This window comes from Castor canadensis, chromosome 4, assembly GCF_047511655.1.
Source record: "Castor canadensis chromosome 4, mCasCan1.hap1v2, whole genome shotgun sequence".
In the NCBI taxonomy this organism is placed as follows: domain Eukaryota; kingdom Metazoa; phylum Chordata; class Mammalia; order Rodentia; family Castoridae; genus Castor; species Castor canadensis.
In genome coordinates, this window is record NC_133389.1 from 166,786,854 (window position 1) to 166,805,249 (window position 18,396).

Here is an 18,396-nt window from a genome sequence, read left to right on the forward strand (position 1 = left end):
CCAGTTTGCTGATGCCCTCTTCCATCCTGGGCTCCTGCCTTCTTTCCGTGTTGAGTCTGGTCCCACCCTGTCCCTATCCACATCCCAAACTCTACTCCCAAGCTGCTGTCCCTGTCCCTGCAGCATAGTAGGGGAGAGTGGGGAAGGCAGGGGGTGGCTGGGGTCACACAAGGCTCTGGCTGACGCACTCTGCTTCCTGCCCCCGGCTGTTTTCCTGCTGTCCAGCCAGACTGCTCCCCCATTGCCCCACCCCCACCCCCAGCAGCCTCAAGCCCTTAATTCCTGACAGCTGCGGTGGCTGCCGGCAGAGATGGGGGGAAAGGAGGGGGAGTATGCCGTCAGCCTGCTGTTGCTGAGGCCACCCCCACCACCTGACAGTCTAGGGACAAGGAAGGCCCCTCCTCTCTCCTCCAATTCCCCAAGGATGGGCAATTCCAGGAATGGGGGCCCCTTTTGTTTCTGAGCCCAGAGGCTTGGGTAGTTCTGTCCCTAGGCCAGGAGGGGCTCTCTTCAGAGAGAGGGAACAGCAGGGTGGGAGGGATGTGTGTATAGAGTAGGAGGCTTGTGCCCATTTTCCAGAGGAAGATGCTGAAGACACAGCAAGAGTAGGATTCATATCAGGGCCAAGGTTAAAACCAGAAACAGAAGCCAGAGAGCCTCTTGCCCCCAAACCCTCTGGTTGTCAGGCCTTGCCTGGACCAAACACACTTGCCCCATTTTGAGGAGGAGTCCAGTGTTCAGCTGGGGTGGGGGGAAGAAGGGATCCCAGAGGATCATGTGCAGACAGGGCAAGGGCAGGGCCAGGGCAGGACTCAGAGCATCCCTGGGCAGAGGTAAACAGCACTCAGTGTTGGGGCCATAGCTGCTGTGCTGGGAGTCAGGAGAACTGGGTTCAGTTCCAGTTCTTCCACTAATTGGCTGTGTGACATTAAGTCAGTATTTTCTTGTGAAAGAAAAAGGGGCTAGGTAGGCTCCCGTGGCTCACGCCTGTAATCCTAGCTACTCAGGAGGAAGAGAGCAGGAGGATTGTGGTTCGAAGCCAGCCCAGGCAAATCTTTTGCTAGACCCTATCTCGCAAGTACCCTTCACGAAAAAGGACTGGTGGAGTGATTTATGGTGTAAGGCCCTGAGTTCAAACCCCAGTACCGGAAAAAAAAATGAATGAATGAAAGAAAAGGGGGCTAAATAAAAATATCTCAAAGTCCATTCCTAGGATCAAAAGGCTTTCAAGTCCCTCCTCTCAGAGGCTTGGCTCCCAAGCAAGCATTTACTGGAGCCTTTAGTGGCTCACCGACTAGATGAGGTGGCCCCCAATCTCATTTCATAAAGGGACAGAGGGTGTCTATCGAGCAGGAGACACCTGTTTAAGGTCACACAGCAAAGGACAGGACAAGCCAGAGGCTGTCAAATTTCTTCTTAGGACCCCACACCTGCCTCCGAAGCCAGGCTGGGGGAAGTCCCTCTTGAAGTAGGGGTGGCGACACGGAGGGGCCAGCCCCTCCCCTCCAGTCCCCGCAGGTGTGCAGACTGGGGTGGGGCGGGGCGCTCCCCCGCAGCCGCGTCTCAGCCGGGCACACACGCTTCCCGGTAACACGCACCTTCCTCATACAAACCAGCGGGGCTTCCGCGCACAGACCCCAACACCTCTCCTTCCTCCGCCCTCTGCATGCCGGCTCCCACCTCCAGTCCTGAGCGGATGCAGTGGCCTCGAGACGCTTACACGCCTCCACTCCCCCCGTGACGTCACGTGGGGTAGAGCCCTAAGACACTACATGGCGGGGGTGGGGGAAGGAGGCGGCAGAGCTCCCCGAGCCTGGGAGCGGGGACAGTCACTCACTCTGCAGGCTGTGGGGCTGGGCCCAGTCAGCACCGCCCCCCACACCCCCTGCGCCCGCCTTGCACACCCTCGGAAGCGCAGGCTCTTGGCGCTGCGCTGGGGGGTGGGGGGGAGCCCCAGCACCCAGGCCTCGAGTCCCCAGCCTGCTGCACCTCCGGGGCCCCCCTTACCCTGAGAGGCACCAGGAGTTGTCGCAAGGGGGCCTCGGGAAATTCCCTGGACCCCTGTGCCAGGAGGTGCCCGCTTCGCCCACTCCCTACCCACCCCCCCGAGGGCGGTGCCCGGGGGCGCTGCCCCATGGTGCGGGGAGGCGGGCGCCGTCTGCTCCAGGAGCCGTGACCCGAGTCGGAGCTGTGTGTCGCAGCCGCCCCGACCCCTGCCGATCATGCGCCGCCGCCCCTGGCTCGCCAGTCCTACCGGGCTGTGAGCCCCCCCCCCACTCCCTGCCCGTCACGGCCCGCGCGCCATGGGCAGCGCCCACCCTCGCCCCTGGCTGCGGCTCCGACCCCGGCCCCAGCCGCGGCCCGAGTTTTGGGCGCTCCTGTTCTTCCTACTGCTGCTGGCTGCCGCCGTGCCCAGGTGAGCCCTCACCTTATGCTCCGCCCTCCAGAGGAGCTGGGACCCTCGGGGCAGGGGCGTCTGGCGCTCCTGCTGGGGCAGGGACCCTGAAATGGAAGGAAGGACAGGGTCACAGCATAGTGCTGGTACCCAAGAAAGACTGAGCTCCAAGAGGAGGGCATTGGACTGGTGACAGGATATGGGCAGTCCAGGGAGCCAGGGCAGTGCCCAGGGGAGTGATGGCAACTAGGAGGGGAGGTGGATGTAGGGAAGAGTGAGCACCAGCCTGGGGTCCCTGCCACCCAGGGGGAAGGTCCCCCTACCTCAAGAGTAAGCCCAAATTGCCTAGTTCCAGCTTACAGATCACCCCTAGGCAAGAGCAGGAGTTGGGGGGAGGGTGCTGAAAAGGGGTATCTCATCCCAGGTGGGGTCAGTGAGAGACTGCAGTTACTCATGTGTGTGTGTGTCCAGTGAGCCTGGCAAGCTGCGTTGGTAAACAGCAGTTTGCACGTATACGTGTGTGAATGTGAGTACTCATGTTAAGACAAACACATGTGTGAACATGAGTGTCTTTATGTGTGTCTATAACTATGTCTGAAGAAGTGGGTGTGTTCCTGGGTCTGTATTACCCACTACGATGTGTGCAGAAGTATGTCTGAGTAAATGTGACTGAGTGAAACATGACTTTGGGAGGGGGCTCCTGGGTGCACCCTGGGGTGTCAGGCATCTGTGCCTGGAGATGTACTTCTGAAATACATTTGCACATTTACCTGTGTGGTGGTGGTGGAAGGAAAAGGAGGTCAAGGAAAGGAGACTGTTTAGGAGTGTAGATAGGTTCAACCTTACAAGTGAAGAGTGATTTTGGCTTTTGGGACAAAATGTATGTTATTAAATGGGTCTTCATGGTTCCCCCAAAATGCTTACCCCACCCCACATGCCTGCAGGTCAGCACCCAACGACATCTTGGGCCTCCGCCTTCCCCCGGAGCCTGTGCTCAACGCCAACACGGTGTGCCTGACATTGCCCGGCCTGAGCCGGCGGCAGATGGAAGTGTGTGTGCGTCACCCTGACGTGGCTGCCTCAGCCATCCAGGGCATCCAGATCGCCATCCATGAGTGTCAACACCAGTTCCGGGACCAGCGCTGGAACTGCTCTAGCCTGGAGACTCGAAACAAGATCCCCTATGAGAGTCCCATCTTCAGCAGAGGTAGCTGCTCCTGCCTGCTTTGGGTCCACCCAGCACCTCTACCCCAGAGCCTGTCTGCCAGCCATCCCTAACCGACTCTGTCAAGCTGGCAGTACCTCGAACTCCCGCATCTGCCAGCCATGTTGCTTTCTTGCTCTTTCTGATCTCAGAAAAGGGTGTGTGTGTGGGGGCAGACAAATGGGACAGAAGTGGCTTTACCTAGTAAACCACACTTAGGATGGAGAGCCTGTGAAAAGGCACTCACCATCTTCCAAGACAGGGTGGGGACTTTCTACAGGTAAATGGTCTGTACTCTGCTCTACCAGTGCGGGGTCCAGCACCTGCCTCTGTGTCATCCTCACCACCCTCGAACCTTCTCTGAATCAGAGCACTGGGTGTGTGTGGCTTGTGGATAGTGGCTCTGGCCCAGCAGGCCTGACAGCCCTGTCAACTCCTGTCCCCCTCACAGCTCAGAGGAGCTGCGGCCCACTCCCTTGTCCTATCTCCCTGACTTCTGACTTCTGGGTGACCTATGGTCCATCCAGACAATCCCTAGAGTGGTTGGACTGGAGATGGCAGGTAGTTTTTGTTATTCACCTGCTCTCATGCCCATCTGCCAGCCTTGTATCTTAGGCCTTGAAAATCAGGTCTTTGGAGCAAGATGGGTGCCTTGCTTCTTGGATTTGTCTAGCTGGGTATCTACCTTTCCTCCTCTGAGCTGCTTGGTTGGGACAGGGTGGGGACCCGTGTCCCTGGATCCTTGGGACTTGTCCCCAATCCTAGTTGATAGATGAGGAGGAGGAGGAGGAGGAGGAGGAGGAGGGATGCCACCCATATACCAAGTAGCCCCAGGGCCTGAGGCTCCTGGAGTCAGACTCCTGTGTACCCCAACTGCAGAAAGAACCAAGCCAAGGCCCTTCCCTTTTCTCTAGGACCCCAGATGCATCCCTTGGGTCCCCAAGTTAAGGGCCATCCCAGCCTACTTGCAGCCCAGCCCCAGGCCGCCGCCCCGCCCCCGCGCGCTCCCTTCTCCCTCCCCCGCGCGCCCGGGGCGCTGTTTCTACCCGGCCGAGCCCAGCCCGACACGTGTGGCGGCATGCAGCCGCGAACTAATCCCCGCGGGCCGCGGCAGACGGCTCCCGGCCCCAGCCGCGTCGTGCTCGGAGAGGGCACCCCACTGCCCCGCGCTCCCGCCCCTCCCGCCCCGCGCAGCCTGAGCCCTTCCAACCGTACCGGGGTGGCTGCCCGAGACCCCCAGCCCGCAGGCCGGCCGGGCTCCCAATGCGTGCCCCGCCCCGCCCCGCCCGGCCGCCCGCGCTCGCTGACACCAAGTGGCAGGCCTCCGCATCTTCCAGGCCCCGACCCGGCTGGGCCGGCGCTCACCACCGCCGAGCGCCCGTTTCCACCCTCGGGTTTCTGGGTCACCCGCGCTCCCCGCAGCCGCATTTCTCTGCGACCCTCGGGTCCCCGATAAGGGCTCCGTGGTCCTTGCTTCTGTTTCTGTTCACTGGGGCCTCGGGCGGGCGCTGAGGTTCTCACCCCGGCCGCTTCGGGTGAGGCGAGGCAGGGCAAGCTCTTCGGCCCTCTCCCTGGCCTCGGTGTCCCCTCTGGTGTTCCTGTTCCCTCTAGATTGAGCGAACCCAGGCATCCCGGTTGGCGCCGGGTCAGGCCCGTGCAGCCTGGTGAAGGACCTGGGGTCTTTGAAGCTTGGGGGCGAGTTTGGGGCAGTGGAACCGCGCGGGTTTGGCGCTGCGCCAGGTGCTCCCGGGTTCACCTGCAGTTTAATAAGCGGGAGGTGAGCTGGGGGGACGGCAGGGGGAGAGTTTTAGGAGCGGAGGGGAGGCAGAGACTTGCCGGGGCTAGCCGGGCGGGGCGGTGCCCTGCGCGGGGAGGGGGCGGGACTGCAACTCCCGAGCTCCGCCAGGGGGGCTGGGCTCCTTCTCTAGGCCCCGGAACACCGCCCCACCTCCGTGACTTCTGCTCCCCTCACCCTCCATTGCAACACCTCATTTCTACCTCTCCCTCTTCGGAGGGGATGACTTCTGGGCTCTGGAAAGAAAACTGCCACTCCCCTCACCTCCGCCTCTACACCGCTGTGCTCTTGCCTCCTTCCGTATCTGGATCTGTCTTGATCCTCTCCTTCAGTACTGGCTAAATTTGAACTCCATGAACCTGCTCTTGGTGACAGCCAGCCCCTGGTTGTCTGGTTCCTTCTCCAAGTTTCCCACCTGACCATTGTGGGGTCGAGTGACCTAGCTTCCCACCCCCACCCCGCCCCCAAGTGGAATAGCAGGGTGTTGACCCTTCTGACCTAGGCTGCCAAAGGCCTTCTCTTTAAAAGGATTCTGTCATGTTTAAATTTCTGAGACTGCTGGGGAGGTGGGTGGTAGGGAGGTTGTTCCTTGGGCTTTCCTTACTGCTGTCACTGTCATCTGATAATCCAGACGACTTCTCTGAGATGGGTTGAGCGGGAGGATGGGTCTGAAGAAGGAAGAATGCTTGGGCACCTGGCTTGAACCACCCTGGGAACATAATTAGGCTTTGGCTAGCTGAAGACTAGGTGTTGTAGCCCCAAGAGAGGGTGAGGACAGGAACAGGGGTCTCCAGGGAGATGGTGAGGGTCAGGTAAAAGCTGAAGGTGGTCCCTAAATCTATCCTGGTCGCTTTGCCCAGCCCAAGGGCAGCAACAGCCTAAATGGTATGGGGAGAGTGGGGGAGGGTGATTTCTGAGGTCTGAGGCACTGATAGCCCCAGTTTTTTGCCCTAAGACCCACACAGGTTGCTGACTTGGGCTGGGTGCTGGACAGAACATCTGTTATGTGAGAAACAGAGAACCCCTCCATCTCTCACTCAGAAAGGAGATTTGATGAAGGAGCTGCTGGGGGCTGAGCTCAGCACTGGTGTGGGCAGGAATGGGAAATTAGGAGAGGCCTGGAGGAGAGGAGTATGGTAGGTTTACAAAGCAGGTCCTGGGAGCTCCTGCATTTTAGGCACTGGCTTTCCTCAGGCCCATACCTACCTAGAATGGATGGAAAGAGAAGTCTGAGCCCTGCAGCAATCCAGCCCAGGGAAAACAGATTCTCCAAGCTCTGGCTTTTTCTTTTCTCACCTACCTCTTGTACCCATCTTCTCAGGAGTCATGGTTTTATGACCAGATATCCAGGGCTTAGGGGTAGTGTTGGCACTCAGATGGGGAAACTGAGGCACAATCATATCTCAGAACCATCTGGGGCCCTATTGTTCTATTGACTCTCAATGAATCAGCAACCATTAAGTACTTGATGTGTGTTGGGCATTGTTCTAAAAACACTTTATCCATGCTTTAGGGTCCTCAAACAGTCCCCCTGTGGTAGGTCCTGTTATTATCCTTATATTACAAATGAAGCTCAGAGGGGTTTTTTGCCATTAGTCACATAGCTTATAAGTGAGCAATGGAGCCAGCACTCCATGCAGACCACCTGACTTTAGAACTGTGATGCACCCAACCCCTTGCTAGACTACCTCCCAAGCTGCAAGGCCCACCATGTACCCAGAGGTGAGCCAGTGCAGCAGGAGTGTAATCCAAGAAATGAAACTGACATGCATGCACCCCCACACACCTACTCATGTTTGTGCAAACATGTAGTCCCAGTCAGTGTCACGCCTAAGTATTCCCACATGCACAAAATTCTTCTCTCTTTTTCTGACCAGGCACACGAGTGCACAAGCTATTTGCATAGAAGGAATTGAGACCAGACCTCTCTCCTTTCCTCACTCTTTGACTTGAATGAGCAGGGCTCAAGCTTCTCTAACCCTTCCTAGTTCTTTCTGGTGCTTGAATCTTCCTTCTTCAATACTCCCCTGCCCTCTGAGCCTCCTTCCCCAGCCCCTTTCTGGCCGTTGGCTGGGGCCTGTAGCAGCAGCTGACTCCACTTAGATGCTGGCAGTCCCTGTCCCAGATCAAAGGCAGGGCGGCTAATTGTGCGTCTTAACAAGCCCCCCCCCCAACCCTGCTCCGGGCAACCCAGCTGGCCATAGCCCCACCCCTCTCCCTCTCCAGCTGGCCAGATGGCACAGTGCCTGTCTGCCCCAGACAGTCGGGGCCAGGACCGAAACTGGGGCCCTAAACAGGAGCTGGGGCAGACTCGATGGGCTGGACTTCTCTGAAGCTTGGATGCTTGAAGCAGGGCCACACAGGCCCTGCCTGGCCTGGTCACCTCTACATGTGGCTGTGGCAGCTGTCTGAGGTCATGGGGTGGTGTAGGGGAAGGCATCTTGAGCGCATGGGGTAGGGTGTTCCCTGCAAGCTGTGGGTTACAGTTCTCCATATCCCTCCAGAACTGTCCTTGAATGTGACAGAGCCTAGTAGATGGTAGGTGATCCTGTACATCTCCCTGGACCAGCTTCTTGCTCTTTCCTGGTGCCAAGTATGGACAGGGCCATAGGAACTGGGTTACCTGGGTTTCTTTCTCAGCAGCAAGGCTCTCTGGTCCTTCAGCAGAAACTGATTGTCATCTGATTGTCCCAGTCCTAGGAGCTGAGAAAGCTGGGTGTGGGTCCAGCTTCATAACCCTGAGATCCTGGGTTCTCCATTTTGCATGGGGCATGCATGTGTGTTTGGCGGTGGCTGTGGTGTGTGTGTGTGAGAGGGGTGATTTCTGAGGTCTGAGTATTGCCATGTGTCCTACAGCAGGCTGATGACTCCCGCAGCAATAAGAGAAGCAGTCAGAATTCCAAAGATAAAAGGCAAGGGATAAATGCAGGGTGTGCTTCCCAGGGACTTGGGTCTACCCTCCTTCCCCTTAGGCCCCACCACCCCATAGCAGTTTCTGCTCCCTTGCAGTTCCGGCCAATTCCCAGCATCCCTTTTGAAGGCTCCAGCTCAATCCTCTTCCCCTCCTGTCTGCTTTGTACTGGGCTCCTTATGCAAAAAGGTACCAAAATGCAATGAGCTGGAAAGAGAAGATAGAGAGGGAGAATCTGCTTCATAGGCTTCCAGTTAACCCAACAGATTTTAGAAATGGGTCATGAGCTGCTGGGCTCTGTCTTTCATCATGGTGAAACAAACAACAACAAAAACCAGTGACCTGAAAAATGCAACAGGAGTGAGTGAGGTCAGACAGCAGGAAGAGCTGATGTTTATGCAGTATTTGCTAAGGGTAAGACACTATTCTAAGCACTTAACTTTAATAACTCATTTAATTCTTGGAATTATAGTGAGACATAATAAGAACACTGACAGATTAGGAAACTGAGGTCCAGGGAGGTTAAGTCATTTGGCCAAAAGGACATATAACTATTAACAACTATTAAGTGGAAAAGCAGAATTTGAACCCAGGATCCTTTAGCAGCAGACCATCTCCTCTTAACCTTCCTGCCCACTGGCATCTTCTGGGGGCCTGGAATTCCATCACTGGTAATTTATTCTTTAGGCTAAACTTTGCCTTCATTCTCCAGGCTATTTTTAAATTGCAGATATCACCTTGAAAGGCAATAGATGAAATCCCTGATCTTAAAAGGAATGTGTTTACCTGGCACTTTCTGCCCTAAAGGAGAGATCTAGACACACAGATTTTGAGCTTGCTAAGGGTGATGTTAGCGAACAAGGGTGTGGGGTGGGGAAGAAGAGTGCCATGGGGAGACCTTCCCGCCGCCCAGTGTGAAGAACACCTGGATTTGGGCATGATTTCTGCCCTTTTATTTTTAAAATCTGTGCCCTAATACTAGACCCTCGCCCACACTGGGCTTCAGTTTTTCCTCGTGTGACGAGGGTGGGCAGGGTGGACAGGGGTATGGGATGTAGAAGCTCCTCTAGCGACCATGTTTTCTGGGTCTCTAACCACAGGTTTCCGAGAGAGCGCTTTCGCCTATGCCATCGCTGCAGCTGGGGTGGTGCACGCGGTGTCCAACGCCTGCGCCCTGGGCAAACTGCGGGCCTGCGGTTGCGACGCCTCCAGACGCGGGGACGAGGAGGCTTTCCGTCGGAAGCTGCACCGCCTGCAGCTGGACGCGCTGCAGCGCGGTAAAGGCTTGAGCCATGGAGTCCCGGAACACCCTGCTCTACCCCCGGCCAGCCCCGGCCTACAGGACTCCTGGGAATGGGGCGGCTGCAGCCCGGACGTGGGCTTCGGGGAACGTTTCTCTAAGGACTTTCTGGACTCCCGGGAACCTCACAAAGACATCCACGCGCGCATGAGGCTCCACAACAACCGAGTCGGGAGGCAGGTGAGAGCCCCGCCCCCTAGTTCCGAGGCACATTCCTCTGCCTAGGGCCTGTATCCCCTCCCCACCCCCCCTTGTCTTCTGGGGACCACGTGGTTCCCCCAACTCTACAGTCCTCTCATTGCCCTCTTCTAATTCAGTCAGGGATCAAGCCTTGATGACCTGCGGTGTGCCAGGCCACAGGGTTAAGGCACACCCGCCCCCATCAGCACACACCCTGCTGAGCAGCCTGCTCCTCCCATTTCCTTGGATGTTCATAGGACCCAGCTGGCTGTCACTACCTCAAGGGTCTAGTCCTGGAGTGCCAGGTTGTCTCCTCCCCTGTAGAGCAGGAAGGTTGAAGTAGAGTATGGTGAAGTCCCAGGCTGTAATGTTCAGTGGTTCCCTGTGGCTGTGATCCAGGTTTTCTGTGCAGTCCAGCATGAAGGCTAAATGAGATTTCTAAGGGCCACTGTGGTCCTGTATTATGACTACCTTCCTCCTTTCTCTTCTGCCCTTGCATGCTCCTATTACCTCAGAGCTCATTCATGCAAAATAAATGAAAGAAATACATACATAAAAAGATAAAAGGAAGGAAGGAAAAGAATAATAGACTGTATGCATTAAGTGCTTACTATGTGTTAGACACCTTCCTGACCAACCTATCTAATCCTTTCAACTACCTATGAGGTGACCACTACTATTAACCACATGCTCAGGTATGGAAACTGAGACACAGATTGACCAATAAACTTGCTGAGGTGATGCAACTATTGAGAAGGTGGTAGAGGTGGGCTCCATCCCTGGGAAGTGGAACTCTGAGACTGTACTCATTTGCTCTGTGAAGTGGAGTCTATACTGTGCACACATACAGATAGGTTCAGGCTACACTGTGATGCCCTCATTGGCACTTGGGTAGCTCAGCTCTCTTCTTTCCTAGCTGTTCCATCCCCATCCCTCCTCTTGACCCTGCCCAGCCTGAATAGGCCTCCTTGGCTTCCTTGCTCTCCTTTCTCTTGGCCTCCTAGCCCATTCCAATTCATCTTCCTCCACAAAGACTCCTAGCTGATTCAGCAATTCGCATCTTGACTTAGATGTGGGGTAAACTGAGGCACGCCCACCTTCAGGTCTTGTCTAGCTTCCACCTAGCCCTGCCCTATGCATGGCTGTTTTCCCAAGCTTCGATACCACCCCAGCCCATACCAACAGTGCCTCCTCCTCATCCTCGTTAAACTGGTTAATTAATGGCTGCTGCTTGTGGGAAGCAGATGTTCTAGAGCTGTTGACCTGGGGAGGCATCGGGCTGGTTCCCACGTGGTGCTGACAACGCAGACTACACATGCAATCTGTGCAGCCCTCCAAGACCCTGAGCAGTCCAGTTTTGAGGTCCTCAGATCCTTGCTTTCCTTGTCAGAAAGTGTTTTGGGGGTGCAGTGGGAGAAAAGGAGGGTGTGACCAACTTCCTGTGGGATGTCTGCTGAGGATAATGCTAAGTGGTTCTTTAGGAGGAGACTTGGAGCAGGTTGAGTGCTAGGTGGGGGACAGGAAGGTTGTGTTTCCATAACCACCTTCCTTAGAGGCCTGGGAACTCCTCTTCTCTTTCCTGGGGCTGACAGCCTGGCTCTCTGGGTTCTGTTCTGTGTTCAGGTAGAACTGTGCTCTGGTTGCCACTCTGAATAGGGCAGAATAAGCCCCAGTCAGCCGAAAGGGAGGAGGACAACTGCTTGGTCTCTGTGGCCCCCTTTAGCTCCCTTTAAACTGCTGCAGGTCTAGGGGTGGTGTGCACGGTGATGGTGGAATGGGACTTTCTCAGACTCACTGAGAGACTTAACTCCTGCTCACAGCCTGGAGTGAGGCCAGAGGCTTTGGGGCTGGGATGTAGTGAGTGGGGTAGTGGAAGGAGAGGGAATTTCCCTGAATATCTGGGATCCCCCACGGAGGGGGGCTCAGGAAGCAGGAGCCCCCAGCCACGAGGGCCCCCTGCAGCTGCTGGAGAGGGCGGTAGAAGAGGAGGGGAACAGGAAGGAGGGAATTCCCCTGAGGCCTAGCCTGGTGGGAGGTGGATGGGAGCCCAGCAAAACAGCCGCTGGAGGAGTTCTGATTTCCTGACTCAGGACCTGTGAGGCCCTAATGCTGGGCCTCGGTGTTTCCTTCTGTAAAATGGGAGCTGGTTTCAAAAGCCTCTGAGATTCTCCCATTTCAAGCCTTAGCCGGGAAGGAGGGCCAGGGGACTGGCGGTCGCGTCAGGCCTCACAGCGCCTCTCTCCGCAGGCGGTGATGGAGAACATGCGGCGAAAGTGCAAGTGCCACGGCACGTCAGGCAGCTGCCAGCTCAAGACGTGCTGGCAGGTGACGCCCGAGTTTCGCGCGGTGGGGGCGCTGTTGCGCAGCCGCTTCCACCGCGCCACGCTCATCAGGCCGCACAACCGCAACGGCGGCCAGCTGGAACCCGGCCCCGCGGGGGCACCCTCGCCTGCCCCGGGCACTCCCGGGCCGCGCCGCCGGGCTAGCCCCGCCGACCTGGTTTACTTCGAGAAGTCGCCCGACTTCTGCGAGCGCGAGCCGCGCCTGGACTCTGCGGGTACCGTCGGCCGCCTGTGCAACAAGAGCAGCGCGGGGCCGGATGGCTGCGGTAGCATGTGTTGCGGCCGCGGTCACAACATCCTGCGTCAGACGCGCAGCGAACGCTGCCACTGCCGCTTCCACTGGTGCTGCTTCGTTGTCTGCGAAGAGTGTCGCATCACCGAGTGGGTCAGTGTCTGCAAGTGATGGGAGACACCCCTGGGCCCCCGAGAAAGGTTCCCGAGCTGGAGCCTGGCAGCATCGCCCTTGGCTCCTGGAGAGGAGATTGGACCACAAACTCTTATAGGGAGATCTACCAGTTTAAGGGTCTGCAATCAGCTGACAGTCCTGGCCTGTCTGCCTCCCACCGCTCACTTCGGTGGGCTCTGGATTGATTGCTCCCTCTTCCTGCCCCAAGCTCAGACAGCTCAAGTGGAGAAGAGACTGATCTACGCTCTAGCACAACTGACAGCCAGGCAGCCAAGTCATTCAGGCCTGTCTCCTGTCGTCCTTTCTACCCTTCTCCTGGAGTGGGAGGGAATGAACAGAAGCTGATGGGCAGGGGGAGGAAGATTAAAAAGAAGAAATGGACATTGAGCTGAAGTGATTCTGTACTGGCCCCAGCTATCTTTCCCCCACAGGCGCCTGCCCCCAATCATTCCTCTAGTTCATTTAATGCATATTTATTTTGCACTCTCTTTGTGGCACTCTCTGAGGGAAAGGAGAGGCCCTCTTGGAGTTTACAGGCTTTCTGCTGGAGATGGACAATAAAACAGTAAAAACACAAACAAGGTCATTTCAGGCAATGCTATGGGCTATAAGGAAACAGAGCGAGGTGCAGGGTGTAGCGTATTTGTGGGGAGTGGGATCCTTACTGGTAAAATCAATGTCAGGGAGGGAAAGCCTCTTTCAGTTGTGATACTCATGCTGTGTGAGAAAGAGATTGAGGGGAAGGGCTTTTTAGGGGGAACCCCGGTGGGGGGGGTGCAAAAAAGTCTTCAGTGAGAAAGACCATTGCCTGTAAGAAGAACAGCAAAGAGGCCATTGTGACTGAAAAGGATAAATCAAGGGCTGATCAGCAGGAGAGGAGTTTAGAAGGTGGGCAAAGATTACACCATGTGTCTTTTTAGGCCTAGCTAAGAAGCTGGGATTTTATTTAGGAGAAGTGGGATCTGCAGAGTCTTATGCAGAGTAGTGTCCTGATCTGATTCCCAGATGGATGACTATATGGGGAACTGACTGAAGGGGGGACAGACAACAGATGGAAGGTCAGTTAGGGGGCTACAACCATCTCCTAAACCATAGATGAGGCCTGGATTGAATGGCAGCAGTGGAGATTTTAGAGAAGGGGATGGACCCCAGGGATCCAGAGCCCTCGCTGCAGTGCCAGAGCTCTAACCGCCTACTTTGTGCCTGAGCCCTCTGCCACAAGCCAGGACGAGTGGCCATGCCCAGCAGCAACTGTCGGCAGAGACAGGAGGCACTCTGAGAGGAGTAATCCTGGGCAAGACCCAGCTCAGCCTAGCCCAGCGCCCCAGGGAGCAGGTGGGGCCAGGAGGTGCGGCTGGGAAGAGGATGGTGGGGGAGGGCTGCAGACTCACTGTCTGGAGCCGGCTCTGGAGTCCAGGCAAGGGAGACAAGGTATGTAAGTTAAGACTCATGGGGACTAGCCTTCCTGGGCCTTTTGTGCCCCCAGAGCTCCAACTTGGGGTGCTTTTTAGCAAGTTGATAATCACCCCCTGCCCTCCTGCCCTCACCAGGACACTGCTGAGCTGCAAGTGTGGGTCCAGGGTGCCATTCTCTCTGGCCTTGGTCTCATGATTTTCTGGAAGAGACTCTCAAGATCTCTTGGAAAGAACACATCACTTACTTCATCCAGGCCTCCTGCTGCTCACAGCTGGGGACCCTGCTTGTTTGCCTCAGTTTATCTCAGAATGGCATTCCTCTTCATCAACCAGACACCACAAATCCCCCATATTTCACTATCCAGTGCCAGTCTTCCTACCTCTGGTTAGGGGTGAGAAGGAGAGGAGAGTCTCAGGGTGATGCACCCCTGTAGGACCTCCAACTGGGAGATCCCCCCAACTAGCTTGCCGTCAGGTCTCTGCCCTCCAGCTGGCTGCATCCCAGCAGCTTCCAGGCACGCCTAAGGCAGCAAGCCCTGCCAAAAACTCAGTTGTGCCACCCCTGTGGAGAAGAGGGTTCTCTCCCCATCCCCCGAAAGAGAGCACTGGCAGGCTGGTGAGGAGTCCCCGGGGAGGAGGGGTGCTCAGGAACAGCCAGACACACCTGCCTCATTCCTTTCCTCTTGTTCACACTGGAGAGCAGTGGGGGCTGGGTTCCCTGCCCCTTCTTCCCTCCCATCCCCAGGAGGTGGCAAGATGGGTTGGGGGAACTAGAAGGCTGCGGGGGGGGGGGCAGGATTTTACTACCACCTCCAGTGGTGTCCACTACAGCATTAGCCTTGGCGTCACCCTCCTTTGCCTTCCAGGTTTCCAGCAGACAGAGCTGGAGGAGGGAAGACTAGAAGTGAGAGCTCAAAAACCAAGTTGGGGGAATAAGGTAGAAACAGCCACACTTCAAAGCACACCTTTGGAGGGAAGGGTTTGTGACAGGTGGGGTGGGGAGCTGGACACTGAGTGACCGTTATAGTGAGTCAACTCATAGTGATCTGATGTATGCTAGTAGCATGGTCCGTAAAGAAGAGGAAAAGTTGGGAAAGGGATAAATAGGGTGTTGCTCACCACCCATCCTCTCCCAGGGCCAGAAGCTGAGTTCTGGGACCAAAGCTGGATTCCACAATGGGAAAAGGGTGTGGGGGACTTGGGAAGGTCTCTAAAAGGAGATGTGGGGGTGATAAAGGGTGGAGAAATGGGGCCCAAGAGGCCCTGGGCTTATGCAAACTGGCTGAAGGATGCAGCAGGAATCAATGTGCTGACTGGAAATAGGGGAAGTGGGATGAAATTAAGTGGGAGTTGAGATGGGGAGAAGAAACAGAAAGTGGCCAGAGATTATGCAGAAGAGGAGAGTCCTCCTTGCCGCCAACACTTTTACCTGATGGACACTACTTCCTTGCAGACAGGAGTAGTAGTGGAGTCTAATGGAGCCTAGATTGTCCCAAAAGGAGAGAGGGAGGGAAATAACAGAATGAGGGTGGTGGACAGATAAGCAGGCAGCGGTGGGGTTAAGGGTCGGGGAGAAGGAGCCAGGCTGGAGTGGAAACCCAGCATCCGGCTGTTTAGTCCGCTCAAGGAAAGGGGGGAGAGGAGGGGGAAAAGAGGCATTCAAAGATAGATTAGGGAGCCGCAAGACTGCCCCAGTGAGAAGCAAGGTCAGGGCCATCCAGGCACTCCCCCTCGTTCCCCCGAATTAATAAGCCCCCAGTTAGCCCCCGGCAGGGGGCCTTCCACGTTGGAGAGTGGCCAGACCCTAGTCCTGGCCCCCCTCCTCCCCTCCCACCCCCCTTTCTCATGTGGTTGCCGGCAGCTGCCTGCGGTCGCCCCAGCCCCTGCGCTCAAGGCACGGGGACTTTCCAACAAGGGAAAAAATGACTTAATGAGGGTGGGAGCCGGGGGCGGGAGGGACAGGTCCCTGTAATCACCGCTCCGCTGTGGGGCCTGCGCGCCTCCGGGTCCTTCCCCGGCTTCCTGCTGCCAGCGCCCCTCTTGCGTTCTGCTGGGGGAGGAGGACAGGCTGGCGACAGGGAGATCCCTTTCCAGGTTCCAGGCTCTCTGGGGGCCCTCGGGCTGCCTTTTCTTCCTTGGCTCCCCTTATATGGAAGATGGGACACCCCAATATCCCTCTCTGGAAACTGTTCATGAATTTGGGGGAGGGGAGTCCTCCCTGGAGTCAGGGCCCTTTGGTGGTGGGTTAGAGTGTTAAGAGGTAGTGTCCTTTGCCACTTTGCGACTGCGTAGTTCCAGTCGCTATGGTAACCAGGGCAGCCGAGGTGTGTCCCCGGGGCTGGGAGGCGTCCGCCCTTACCCCCACCTTTTCTCGCAGCCCGCAGGGCCAGGCTCGGCCGCTGTGGTGCGCGGGGGTGGGGGTGTGCCGTTACCATGGCAAGGGTGCGCTAGAAGGGCACATTCTTCCCCAGGGTGGGAGCGCCCTGGGGACACGAGAAGGGGGGTAACGGGGGCGGCAGAAAGGAGAGCAGGAGGTGGTCAGAACTAGGGAGGAGTCTCGAACAAGATGAACCAGGGCTTCTGATGTTGGGGTGGGGAGTCTGGAATCTGTACCCCCACCCCTTCTGCAGCTCTCCCGCACCCTTGCTGAGGTTCAACGCCCCAAATCCATATTTTCCGGGGAAGGGACCCCCAACTACCGACCCAAAGGCCTTTTGGCTTCTTTCAAGGCCAGACCTGCGGAACTAAGGGGCCTATCCTCTCCCCCCACAACACACCCCAGGTGGAGCTGTAGCCCAGACTGCGGACCAAAGCCCTGCAATTAAGCCCCTCGCCCGCCCCTGCGCCTCCCTCCGGTCCTCCGCCAGGCCGGGTCTGCACCGTCAATTACAGCAGCGCGCAGCAGCTGATTACCCCGGAGCCCAGGGAGCGGCTGCGGGTGGGGACGGCAGATCAAGAGGGCGGGGTGCCTGGGATGGTCCCTGACCTGGGGGGTCTTTAACTGGAGTTTCAGTCTGTGGCCCTCCAGCCCAACTTTTCGGTTCCAGACAATACCAAGAGGTGGTGGGAGGTGGGTCTCTTAGTGCTCTGTCTGGCTGCGCCTCAGTTTCTCCTCCTCGAATGCACACCACACCCAGGGCAGAAAGGGCTCAAAGAAGATCTGTTGTGTGTGTGCGTGTGCGTGTGCGTACGCGTGTATGCATGTGTGTATGCGTGTGTGTGTGTGTGTGTGTGTGTGTGTGTTGGAACTTTGGAGTCCAAGCCTGGGTACTCAAAAAATTCAAGGCCGGCTCTCTTTCCCGCCGCAGACTGCCGCGTGGGTCTCTTCCGACCCCGCGCCCCGCCTCGTGGATTCAGCTCAATTCTGCTGAGCCAGCCACAGGGCCGCTGCCAGCGCATACGGCTGTTTTGTGGGAACCAGGAAACTGCGCCCCCTCTGGGCAAGCGGCTTCCCTCTTCTGCCCCACAAGAGAAGGCAATCCGGGAGTCGGCCAAGCAGCGACAGTGGAGCATTCTGCCACACCCTTGCCCCCTGTGGTTCCTTCTTCGCTTCCTCCGGCTGGTAGGTCTGCCCGGGCTCGGATAGAGCTCTGCGCCTCCCTGCGTCCAGCTGCCTACATCTGGCCAGCACCTGGGAGACGCCCACCGCAAACTGCTGAGGACATGGCGCCCTCTGTCGGCGCGGGGTGGCAGCGCATCGGCTCACGGGCCTGGGCCGCTGGCTGCCGCCGCCGCCTACACCGCCGCTGATCCAGTTGGGAGTGTGAGGGAGGGCGAGGGGGGGGGGTGAAGGGGGAGGGGATGAAGGTCTAGGGTTCTTCAAAGCGCATTTGGTGCGCTTTGCCTTTGGGAACCACCCGCTCTCTATTTGTCGCTTCCAAATCCGATTCAATGGGTCCTTTGATCTCTGCCTGCCACGATCTTGATGACCCTTTTTCCTGTCCAGCGACTTAGCGGTCCTTGAACCTCCCATCTTCTCTAGTCACCTGAGTTCGGACCACAGGTTCTTCGATCACTCCGCGCGGAACGATCACTCCGCGAACAGAGTAAAAGTCCTAAAATAGAAACATGATTACATAAATCTCCCATTTGCTCAATGGAATTCCTAGCCGCGCGTTCTTAAAAATGAGGCGATTAAAATATATTTAGTGACTAAGACAATACTTGCTCTACATTGGAGAGGAGGGATGCAAGACACAAAATAGCTCGGAGCAGCGTCACTCTTTTACCCTGAAAAAAATGTATAGATGTGGTTTGCATTTTAAACTTTAAAATAGGCATCCAAATTATTTTGGATGGGAGATTATAGGTGGTTTAAAGTTTGTTCCCTGTTTATTTGCATTTTTCACGTGTCTACAATGAACCTTAATTACTTGGACACAGTAATACTTTTATGTACAGACTATTTTGGCATGAAATGTGAGCATCGAATCATTATTAAATTTAAT

At 56.6% G+C, this 18,396-nt stretch overlaps 1 protein-coding gene across 1 annotated transcript; it reads left to right on the forward strand.

Annotated features, from left to right (window-relative positions):
• Positions 1 to 1,814: 1,814 nt before the first annotated feature.
• Positions 1,815 to 13,126, forward strand: Wnt10a (Wnt family member 10A). The gene is made up of 4 exons (XM_020174575.2): positions 1,815 to 2,416; positions 3,340 to 3,602; positions 9,406 to 9,785; positions 12,033 to 13,126. Exons 1-4 carry the CDS (start codon positions 2,304 to 2,306, stop codon positions 12,528 to 12,530), a joined length of 1,254 nt encoding a protein of 417 aa, XP_020030164.1. The 5' UTR covers positions 1,815 to 2,303; the 3' UTR covers positions 12,531 to 13,126.
• Positions 13,127 to 18,396: the final 5,270 nt, after the last annotated feature.